The following is a 12469-nucleotide window of genomic DNA, read 5'->3' as shown; positions in this document are numbered from 1 at the left end:
GGGTCATGGGAATAACCAGAGGAGACTTATATTTACAAGGGGCACAGAAGCAGCAATAGGATGCCGCTTGGGAAAGACAGCATTCATTTAAAATTGATCTGTAGGTTTTTCCTAGCTTCTTCTACCCTCAGTGCCAGAAAGGGCAGTACAAAAGCAGTACAAAAAAGGGCAGGGGCCTGAAAATTAACATTGTCCCCACCCCTGCAGCAGGGACTGGACAACCTGCAGCTTCTGTTGTGCTGTAGGTTAGGCAAGTGCATAGGAAAGGGACGGAGATGCTTGCCCCTTCCTGTAGCTATCGCTGCTAGAACAAGAGACTTGGATAAACAAAGCGTGCCAGCATATCATTCCCATAATGCTATCAGTGCTACTTTTTACATGCACACAGCTGAAACTCCACTCATTCTGGTAGTGCACCGTCTTTGAAAAGCTTTTAGAAATACCAGATTACATACTCAGGTTCTGTGAGTGGTGTGGTTTCATTTGGCTCATTTACTGGACTCCCGTCTTCATGATTGGTAATTCTTTCATCCTCTGTTCTCATTTCCACTATCGGCTCTTTTGATCCATCTTTCCTAAAGAATATTAACAGAGTCTTAACCTCTATGATTATGGCATCAGAATACATTACACTTTATTAATTACCGTGAGCCTTCTTTTCACAAAGAAGAAAAATCAGACCCAATGATTAACACTGGAATACGTTCCACAGTTGCATTCCTGATTTCTTACAACCTTCAAAGTATTCTGTTGTTGTGGCTGCTTATCTGGTCCTAAAGCATGTATGTGTGCCATAAAATCTCAAAAGAAACTTTATTTATGAGTTCATAATAAATGGACACCTTGTTGCTGGCAACAGACCTAACTAAAGCAACAAGGAAAACAGTGCTTGACTATCATTTGCTCTAAGGCCCCTTTACAACACTCTGGCAGGATATTGAGCCTTTATGTAGGTATAAATATAAAGCTGTGACCATTTTAGGGCTTCTCGCAGCTCCCATAGAAATTTAAAGAGTGCTTAGTGTGAAGTGAAAATCTGACCTACTCATCAGACTTGAATAGCTCATAGCAAACATTTAAACTGGCTTCTGAAATATATATATCACAGTTCTGTTGTTTATGAACCTCTTAAACAATTGGGGTTTTTTCCATAAAAATCAGACAATGAATTGTAAGCAATTTGTGGCAAGGGTTGTTGCTTGCTATGCAGTGTAACAGTGTCCAGCACAATGGGGCCACAATCAAGATCACAGCCTCAAATCACTACAGCAATACAAAAAAATTATGATAATTAATAACTAGCACAATTTTCTATGTTACAAGGGCAGAACAACGAGTGTCCCAAAAATGTAAACTTCCAAAATAGTAAGAATCACCCCCTTTCCTCTCCTTGAGATCACATCCTGAATCAGATTCCTAGAAACTTAAATCACTTGAATGTTGAAAACCCAGAACAACTGACATATAGGTGGGCAATCCCTTATCTTTAGCAATCTGTTTTCTAGACCTGCTGTAGTCCACAATTCAGCCTGGTTGCTAGTTCCCTGAATTTAGACTGGGTCCCATGACAAGGAACATGTCTTAGATTATCTCATGTCTCATTTCTATATTGTGATAAAAAATATAAGTCTTCTATACTTTACAGATGTTCTTACATACCTAGCTGCAATAAGATGGAGAGCTCTAACTAACTCTGAGAGGTTAGATATTCTCAGAAAGAGTAATTCTCTCCTAACAGCTATGCAGACTGACAGAGAGATAGGCAATGGAACTGGAGTTGAAGAAAAAGTATAGACCAGGGGTGGGGAAGAGGTGGCTAGCAGGCTGGATTTGGCCCACCAAGCTGGTGGATCCAGCCCGCAGCCTCATTGCTGGCACCTTTACTACAGCAGCTATGCAGTCTGGGCAGGGAGGAGAAAGCTTCGCGGGCTGTCCCTGCTCCCTAGCAAAATCCCCCAGCTCCTGTTGGCCAGTTTTCAGCCTATAGAAGCAGATAAATTTTGTTGAAGGTATGGGCAGCAAATGAAGCCTCCTCCCTCGCTCACCCCCATCCGTCCTTGTGCCGGAGCAGAGCTACATGGAGCAGCTGCCCATCACACAGGCTGGGAGGCTCAGGTTCCCACAGAACTGATGGCTGGGTGCTGCCTAGGTAAGCACCTTCTATCCAGAGCCTGCCTTTGGCTCCCCAGCCCCTCTCTCCCCACAATTACCTGCCCCAGGCCACCATCCAAATCCTTTGTATTCCCTCTCCCCACTTCCTCCAGGTCACAACTCCCCCCCAGTTCCTGCACCCGCCCACACTCTTCCCCCAGACCACAATCCTTTCCTGCACACATACCCCCCCTCAACCCTGCACCTCATTCTCCTGCTCCACGTCACCATCCAAACCCTCTGCACCCTTCCCCCAGGTCACAACTCCCTCCCAGATCCTGCACTCCCTCCTATGCCCCTTCTCCAGGCGAGAGTCCTCTCCTGGACCCTTCACCCCAAGCCTCTGTCCCAGATCATAACCCCCTCCCTCACCCAAACTCCCTTTCAGATGCCACACTTCATCTCAGTCCTCTATCCCAAGCTCCCTTCTACATCTCACCTTCCATCCTAGACCCCACAATCCCTCTACAGAAGCACAGCCCTTGACCACTTACCAAAATCTTGGAGTGGTCCCCCTTTAAAAGTTATTGCCCACCCGGCTGTAGACCATATTGAGAAGCTAGGGATCTCTGTGTTACAATAATACTCAACAGCACTTTGGCATCTGTAAAATTGATGCTTAAGCAGTGTTCATAAACTTCTGAAAATGATAATTTTCAATGCATTTAAATTAGTCAAACATTTATTTTTAAGGCATCAACCGTAAGTGCACAATTTAGGAAACATTTGAGTGCTAATTAGGAGCTAGCTAACTAGCAACCTTTTCATATAGGCGCATGTTAGAAGAAGGCCTACTTCAAGTGTGCAACAATTATTGATCATAATGAGAATGGCGAAGGATATTATATTTAGAATCTTATTTCCAACAAAAATATATATCCAAAATCCTAGAAAATATTATTTTATCAGAAAGCAGAATGCACATAGAATGTGCTCTTCATTTATAGAGTATTTATATGCACCATGCAGGAAAAAATAAGAAGAAAATTCTAGTTGCTGGAAACACCTTACTTTAGTTTTATTTTAGGTTTTGCATAAATTCGTCATGCACTATATTTCTACAATCAGTACAACATATGGAACATAATTCTAGGTGATACATTTCTCAGAAATCAAATGTAATTAAAGATAAATTGAGAGTTCTACTCATTCCACTAAAAATATGCAAGTATCCAATGCTTTATTTTAAGATATCTATTTAAGATGCAATTCATGAAAACTGAGATAGCTCAGGATTGTCTGGAAATGCTAGACTAGCCTGCATTACACAATATATGATGTTTTGAAACATGCTGAAATAAGGCTGTAGGACTGTTGCCTTCCTGGGATCATAAAACAACACATGATCTTAGTCAAAAGAGACTAGCATTTACCAAAACCATCCCAAGGGAAAAAAAAGGAATGTAAATAAATAAGACATCATGCCTACCAGAAAAGGGTCTAGATGTAATCCTAAAAGAAATCTCTTTCTATATGTGCTTAGTGGTCAGCTTTGTGTTTTCTTGAAGCTTTATATTGTTGGTAAATCAGATACTGACTGATCAAAATGAACCTGTGTTTGCTAGCTAGATATAAAATGCTTATCAGTGAAACATTTGAAACTTCAGCACACTAATGTCCTGATTCAGGATATTACCTAAGCACAGACTTAAATCTATCCCCATTTAGCCAAGTACTTATCCACATGCCTAAGAGCTTTGTTGAATAGGGATGGATTGCTAAATTTGAGCCTAAGAGCTCTGTTCTCTCTTTATCTATTGAATCTGAAGATTGTATTATTAATAGAAAAAATGATGCTATCCCTGCCTCTTATTGTAAGCCACATACAGATGGTATTCTTGTAGATTTTTTTACATGTCTATTGAATTATGCTAGGTGGGCATGGTTGAGAAGGAAAACTTTCAGATCTAAAATACAAGGGAGGAAAACATTTTAAAAATGGGAGCAAGGTCAGTATTATCTCCTTCAAATGCTTTGAAAACTTTGTAAAAAAAATTGAAACACAAAGTAATTTTGACTTATATGACATGAAATTACTCAGTTGGACTTCCATAGTTCTTATTGATCTCTCAGCATTAAAGGACATTTCCTTCCACATAAATGAACTGTTCTTTCTATACATCCAATGAATAAGGCTTTTTCCCTCTATCGGACCTGGTATTCTGTTTTTTCTTAGTCACTAATTTTATTTTTAGCAAGTATTTGCAGTAGCCATTACAGTAAAGTCCCACTTTTTATTAATTTATAGTTCAACTATGTGCTTTTCATAACATCTATGATAAGAGGAGTGCTAGCCAGCATTCAACGACTAAAGCGTTAAACTCAAAAGCTTTAGAGGGGTAGCCAAGTTAGTCTGTAACTGGAAAATACTTTAAAAAAAACAACAAATAGTCTAGCAGAACCTTACAGACTAACAAAACATGTAGACAGTATCATGAGCTTTCTGAAGAAGCAGGTTAAACTCAGGTAGGCAGGGAGTATTGGCAGGGAGCCAGGAGAGCCAATGAAAAATGGTGTTGAAATTTGAATTGGAAGATATACCTGCCTGCTGTTTTCTTTGTGTGAGTTTTAAGCTTGGAGCTGGGGAAACAAGAAGAATTGAACTGGACAGAACTACCGTGCCTACAAGGAATACTGGGCATGGGCATGGGCATGGACTGTCCCTTGAAGTATGGATTGTAGATAGATAGGAAAATGTCTATTTAGTCATGATCAGGTTACATTTTTGTTTTGCAGTTTGGTTGCACTTTTCTGTACTAAGTCCATGTGCCCCCTACACACATTGTATTTTAAGCTGCTGCCAGAGAAAATACTATTTCTCTGTGTTTTAATCTGTTTTCTTGGTTGCTCTGTAATACCTAGCAACCAAATATGTTTATCAAGTATATCTTTTTGTTGTGTTAATAAAATCAACTTTAAGGCAGTGATTTGATTATTTTGCCCCCGAAGGTAACAGGAGGTCTGTGTATGCATGCCTAAGACTGAGAGGTCAGCTCTCAGAGAATCCAATTTGTTTTCTCTTTTTATTCCCACATCTCTTGCAGTAAAAGAGCTTGGGGATATCCCTCCGGAAGAAGTCCAAGTGCTTTCTTCCTAGGTTCAGGAAGAAAGGTGTTTTCTTTTGTTCCACTTGATGTTGACAGCTACCTCCCAAGGCCAGAGGATCTGCAACCTTTGGGAGTTTTAATCAGGAGCCTATAAAGACAAGGATTTTTAAGATCTCATGCAGGCCCTCTCCTTCTGCACTCAGAGTGCCAGAGTAAGGAACAGCCTTGACAACATCTAACACCTTTTTTTCCTCCTTTCTGCTTTTTTTAAATGCTCACTAAAGGCATAATGTCAAAAATCAATGGTAGCAGCTAGTCAGATTTTCTAGAATTAGCCCTAGTTGTTAAGACAGAATGTTCCTTCACATATGTCACAGCAAACCAGCATGCCCTTTGTCTTTTCCTGATGCTATATATGGACACCAGGATCAGAGGATGTACAATTTGTGGATCTTTTTCTGCTTGTTTTTACACGTGGCCAAATGTTGGAAAAACCTCCTCTTTCAGAACATCCTTTATTTCTCATAAAATGAGGAATACAGGGATGCCGAAAGAATGTGCCCACTTTTTTTGAACTGTTCCGAAAAAGTGGATGCATTCCCTGGACGCAGAAGAGTTTTTCCATGATACCTCTGATATCCCGGAAAAATTCTGCAGTCTAGACATAGCCAAGGAGCCACAATTTTGGCATTAGGAGCTCCAGGACGAGCAGAGTGTGTGTGGAAAGTCAGTGGCTCTTGGTGAAAAGGTGTTCCTATGTACATTAATCACTCAGAACATGGTCCCTCTTGTGGCAGAATAGTTTAAAGACACAAAACAGGGAATCTAAAAATGATGCACAGAAGTTGCCTTTAAAAAAAGCAATATTTGCTATCAATTGCAATACATCTGATGTTCCACCACTATTTCCTTACAGTGCAAACATCAAGATGATATCAAGATTCATTTATTGTCCCATGTAGTAAAAATCACTTCTGAAGCATGTCTTTTGTCATATCACAAACATAACACCAAGATTGTACACACAAGTTCTGCAGGCAAAAAAAAATTTTATGCATCTTCCTAAGACATATTATTTATACTCACAGATATGCAGCTTTGCCTTCTTCTAGTTCTTTACTCTTCCCACTGGAGCCACTCTTTTTCCCACAAATTCTCCTGGTGATGCACATTAGTAATCCACATTGCCGTACGAAGAAGCAGCTGACATCAGTCACAACAAGGATTAACAAAAGGGCTGCTACTCCTAGGCCAATGACAGCACCGAGCCCAAGACCATTAAAAAGGGTGTCTTTAAAACAAAGAAATAGTACATTTTGTAGATAAAGTCTCTCTAGGAATATAGCATTTTGTTAACAATTTAAGGAAATCCTTGGAATAAAAAGAAAATAGAAACCCCAGCCTCACTAAGGAACCAATTTTAACTCAATGCAACCAATCAGGCACCTAAAATTAAGCATGCACATAAACTCATAGGCTCATGGTCCTAAATACATAATCTTTTTATCTTATATATCTTCCTGTGAATCAAATTCTACATGTGGAACACCCATTGACTTAAAGAGGAGTTGTCTGTGTTCAAATTAAAGTAGAAATTAGAAGCGTAAAGGATTAAAAAGTTTAGCCCCAAAATATAGGTATTTTTTACATTATGTTCAGATGTTTCAGAACATGCTTAGTGGAAAAATAAAGAAGCTTTTTTGAATATCAGTTGTCTAACCGATAATTCATTATATCATTCCATTCCCCAATACCAAGAAATCACAATGCTAATATGGAAACACATTTTAAACATTATACAAAACTCATTTTTAAACAAAAAATGTAATGCAATGCACAGATTGTGAAGTTACTTAAACAGGATTATTTTACATTGAGAAGAAGACCTCAAAACCTGTATTTTGCCCCCTTTAATGTTCAGGTTTTGAATTAAAATGAAAATAAATGTATAAAAGAATTATACATGGGCCCTAATCTGCAAACACTTAGGCTATGTCTAGACTGCAAGCCTCTTTCGAAAGAGAGCGTCTAGACTGCACGCGGAACTTTCGAAAAAGCAAGCCGCTTTTTCGAAAGAAAGCAGCAAGTGAGTCTGGATGCTCTCTTTCTAAAAAGCCCTGTTTGCTTTCAAGAACGCCTTTTTTCGAAAGAGCACTTTCGAAAAAAGGCGTTCTTCCTCGTGAAATGAGGTTTACCGCCGTCGAAAGAAAAGCCGCGTTCTTTCGATTTAATTTCGAAAGAACGCGGCTACAATCTAGACGCAAGTGAAGTTTTTTCAAAAAAAAGGCTACTTTTTTCGAAAAAACCCCTGAGTCTGGACACAGCCTTAGGATACATCTACACTGCATGGCTCTTTCGGGATACTAGAGGTATCTCAAAATAGCTACCCCACATCTACACAACCCACCTGTTATTTTGAAACATTTTTTGAAATAACGGGCATGCTATTTCACCATCCCGATAAACCTAGTTGCACAAGGGATAAGGGATGGTTCAAAATAGCGCATTATTTTGAAATTTGGTGCTGTGTAGATGCACCTAATTTCAAAATAAGCTATTTTGAAATAGATTCGAGATAAGATATGCAATTTGCATAGCGCAAATTGCATATTTTATTTTGATATTAGGGTGCTGTGTAGCTGCACCTTTACACCCATGAGTAATCAAAAAAAATCAATAAGATAATTCATAAGAGGAAACTATGTATGGTCTTAAATATTTGCAGGATCAGAGCTTTGTATTGCACTTACCTGCACCTTAAAAAGAAACAAAAAAAAAGTGAAAACAGTATTTTGCAGTTGATCTGAATGGCTATAAATCCAAGGAAAAGCATATATCTAAATGAACATATCTCTAGAGAATGACAGTTTAATGTAAATTCTGGATAGATTGAATTTTAGCCTAAAACCAACCATGTGGTATTCATGTGTGGGGGTAGAAGGTTTAGGAAAGTCATGAATGTTTTATTTGTGTACAGAAGAAGTATCACTCCCTCATGAAAAAGAACCTCATGTTTGACCACTGAGGTTGCAATACATCTTGACAAGAGCTCATGACATGAGGGCTAATGAATGTATCTAAAAAAAGGTTAGTGGTATTCTAGCCAGGCATAGAATCCATAAATGATTTGACAATTGCTATGCTTCTCTTGATAGACTCTGTGAGTAAATTACACAAGGGTACTAAGTAGCACACAAGTCTCTTGTTGCTTCATGTGTGATATCTTGCCTAGCAATGATGTTCCAGATATCCAGTCAGAAAAGTATTGGTACAGTCCTATTTGCTACTTTTTGCTAGTTGCTGGAGTAAGGGCAAGCTTTTGTTCTGCCAGGACAGAGAGAAAAATGTATATCATAAACCACTAAAGATTTTGACAGAATTTTTAACTTTCTCTTTCCACTCCTTGCCCCACCAGCACTACTAATATACTTTGGACTAATTGTAGTTAAAGCACATATTTTTAGATGGATTTCTATTTTGGCTTAATTAAATCCCTTAACTAAAATACAGTGAATTTGACCTTTTAAATATAAATTGATGTTTCTTGTATATACTAAATCAATGCATAATTTTAACAGGAATATGTGCTTCATTAATGTAATTTATGGAGCTCTACAAAGGCAAAATAGAAACACCTGTTTTAAAAGTTGTTTTTTCTCATTTTGATGCAATCAATTCCATGCCATGTTGGCATCAGCTGTTTTATTATTTAGAAATTTAGCATGCACAAAAACAGAACTTAGTGTTTTTCAGCCTCTGAAGTCCTTTCCCAAAAAGCTTATCACAAAAAGGAAAACATGAGATAACCGTTACAATGATAGCATAGCTCCACTGAAAATAATGCATCATTTATTAAGTGACCCTACTAGAAGTCTTGGAATCCTGACATTTGAGATGAATGAGTTTCCTTCTTTTTGATGTAAACTTTCCAAGTAAAATGTTGGCAAGCATAACTTGTGATAACTGAACATATTAAATAAAGTCTGACATTGCATGATTTACACTACCTCTGAAACTCTGAAATATCCATAAATCCAATAGGTAATTTACATACAAACATATTTTGAATTAATAATTTAATCCAGGTTGTCAAGAAGACTGAAATGGACACATGCTCAGCCCTTATGGAAAAATTCAGATTTTAACAGAGATGATATCATCAGAGACCTATAAAATGCAATGAGGTTCTAGAGGATTTAATATTAAATGAACTAATTTTTATACATTTTTTTTTCAATCCTACAGAATTTTGTGGAGCAGAAATTGTGCCCTCTAAATAAACCAACCAATCAACCAACTGCCCTCTCCCCACCACACATATCCTGGCAATTCTGGGTCTTTTCCACAAACGAGCTAAAACTCCCACATAACTATATTTTTAAATCTCAGGCAAGGAGACTTATTACACGCCTGGCTGCAGTACACGGCTCCAGGAGCAGAGTTTTGCCTGAAGTGTTGGTTAGAAGTTATGGACAGAATCCAACCCTCCACAAGTACGATTCATTAGGATGGGGTGCACATTGCTTAAATTTTGGAGAGAAAGTAAAATGAACCTGCAACACTACACCTGCTGGAACCATCATGTGCTCTATTAGCAAGATGGCTTGGGGATAATCCACAAGGACAGTAGCAGTTTGCTCTCACACCGTATTACTCTTACTGGGTGCTTGCATAGCCACTTGCACAATGGGACTCCGATCTCAGCTATAGACTACAAATGCTACCTCAGTATTACTGCTACAAATTGAAGCTCTGTAGCCCGGGACTCTCTAGTCTGGAAAAATCCATGTTCCAGAAGGTTTAGAGACTGTGGCTGGGAGCAGAGCTGGCCGGTGGGACTGGCAGGGCACCAGAGCCTGCAGCCATCTGGGCTGAGAAGCCAGAGGGGGCAGCAGAGCTCGCAGCTGGAGTCTGCAGGGTAGGGTGTGGGTCGCCACGCCCTCAGCCAGTGGCGCCAAGAAGAAGGGGATTGCCAAGTTCACAGCTGGTGGGGCCGTGAGCACCTGTAGAGCTGCCACTGGAGCTTGTGGGGCTGCAGAACCTGCAGGCCTCTTCCACAGCCAGGGGGCTGGGGAAGCAATGGCAGATAGCTGGAGAGAGAAGCCCAGCAGAAATGCTGGCACCCCGTTTCCTCCAGACCTTCCCTGGTCTGGCAAAATCACCCATCCAGGGCCAATCAGGTCCCAAGGGAGTTGGACAAGGGAGGTCCAACCTGTAGTACTAACAAAATCACTTCTATCACACTCAGTATGTCCTATTTCAGAACTGAAATGATTTATCTGCATAACAGATAACAGCATCATTAGAGAAGAGAGTTTTACTGTACTTGGGCTTTCTAGCTTTCACTACAAACACACACAAAGCTTCCTGAGATCTCAAAATAAATAGTTCTTTCCTTTGTTTACCTGCTAGGTCCTGCAGCTAAAACATAACTAAAAGCTTAAAATCATTCTGACAGGCTGAGTCTAGACTGGCATGATTTTCCGCAAATGTTTTTAACAGAAAAGTTTTTCCGTTAAAAGCATTTGTGGAAAAGAGCGTCTAGATTGGCACGGATGCTTTTGCGCAAAAGCACTTTTTGCGGAAAAGCATCCGTGCCAATCTAGACGCAGTTTTGTGCAAGAAAGCCCCAATCGCCATTTTCGCCATTGGGGCTTTTTTGAGCAAAACAGTCCTCCCCTGTCTACACTGGCCCTTGCGCAAGAGGGCTTATCCCTGAGCAGGAGCATCATAGTATTTGCACAAGAACACTGACAATCTTACATTAGATCGTCAGTGTTCTTGCGCAAATTCAAGCGACCAGTATAGACAGCTGGCAAGCTTTACCGCAAAAGCAGAAAAAAACTTGCCAGTCTAGATGCAGCCACATTGTATCTGACAACCAGATAACATAACTTCAGAATTTGCAACATTCTTTTTATTATGCTATAATATAAAGGGATCACTGCTTATATTGAGGTCATATGACCTAGACATCTAAAGGACATGCACGGTTTTATTTCCAAATTAAATTTAAAAAGTAGATAGAACAAACTAATGCAAGGTTAGGTTTAAATCAGAATCTCATAAATTAATCCTTGGGTATGTCTACACTACAGCATTATTTCGAAATAGCTTATTTCAAAATAACGCGTCTACACACAAAATAAATTTTGAAATAGCTTTTTTGAAATAGTATGTCCACATTGAGTGGATGCTGAATCACATTTAAGGCCGGCCGGAACCAGGTCAGGCAGGGCATCTTGTTAGGAGTCACTTGGTGTGGCTGCTGCCTGAGGTGATCTGAGGCCTGTGCTTTAAGGGACCCCCACCCCCGGGCAGCCAGTTCTCATCTTTCCCTGCTTGCTTGCCTACCTCGATGAGGGACAGCAAAGCATTTTGTCTCTGTGTGCTCTGATTGCCCTCACTCAGGACAACTCAGCACTCTGCAGCATGGAGCCAGAGCTGCCCCAGGGCACTCTGGTGCTTCTCGTGGATGTGTTGCTGTGAGCCTGGCTGCACTTTCTGCAGGAGGTCCATTGTGGGGCTGTCAGTATCCAGGAGACCCTGTGGGAGAGCTTCTACCCTGAGGAGTACTAAGAGCCTCCCTGGTCTTCCCCATTGGGGGCTTGTGCCTCTTTCCTCCCTCACGTCCTTCCACGTCCTTCTCCCTAGCCCCCCTTTCTGATGTCAGATAAAATACATGTATTTTCATGAACACAAACTCTCTTTATTTAACAAAACTGGGGTGAGGGAATGAAACTCTGGTGAGACTGGGGAAAGAAGCTGGGAGAGGGGAGGAGGAAACTTGGGAGGAGGAAGCTGGAAGGTGGAAGCAAGAGGAAGAAGGGGGAGGGGACGCTCAGGGCTCAGGGTTGGGGAGTCTCACCAGACCAACTTGATTTTCATGCAAACCTTCTCCTGGGTTCACATTTAGCCTTTGGTGGCCAGGCTGGCAGCTATCCTGCCACAGACGGCAGCGTTCCTCCATCTAGTATGAGGATCATGGACGTTGGGGGCATCCCCCCAAACCTGAATAAGGTCCATGATATCCACTTCCTGGACTAGGAAGGTGCCCGCCTTCTCCGGGCCCTGATAGGTTCCTGGGAGCTGGCAGACTGCTCCTGGGAGGCAGTGGAGGGCTAGCTCCCAGTGGGTTGGTGCCACTGGGTCTGGGGCAGTGACTGCTGGCTCTGGGCTGGCAGGCTTGGAGTTGGCACAGGCACTGTGGCTAGAGTCAACCCCTTTAAGGGCTCTGGGGAGGAGGGAGGGAGAGGAGTGTTCTTGGTTGA

The 12469-nt window shown here is 40.9% G+C and overlaps 1 protein-coding gene across 1 annotated transcript in view; it reads right to left on the bottom strand.

Moving 5' to 3' along the window:
* Positions 1-12469, bottom strand: part of NCAM2 (neural cell adhesion molecule 2) — a 545555-nt gene that overhangs the window by 16477 nt on the left and 516609 nt on the right. The window contains exons 16-17 of the mRNA XM_006128839.5: positions 6285-6489; positions 456-575 (exon numbers count right to left, since the gene is read on the bottom strand). Coding sequence (XP_006128901.1) covers positions 456-575; positions 6285-6489 — 325 coding nt within the window. The remainder of the gene's footprint in view (positions 1-455; positions 576-6284; positions 6490-12469) is intronic.

Source organism: Pelodiscus sinensis, chromosome 1 (assembly GCF_052426305.1).
Source record: "Pelodiscus sinensis isolate ZL-2025 chromosome 1, ASM5242630v1, whole genome shotgun sequence".
Taxonomy (NCBI): Eukaryota; Metazoa; Chordata; order Testudines; family Trionychidae; genus Pelodiscus; species Pelodiscus sinensis.
The sequence above is the reverse complement of the archived record's forward strand: the minus strand, read 5'-3'. Positions and strand labels throughout refer to the sequence as shown.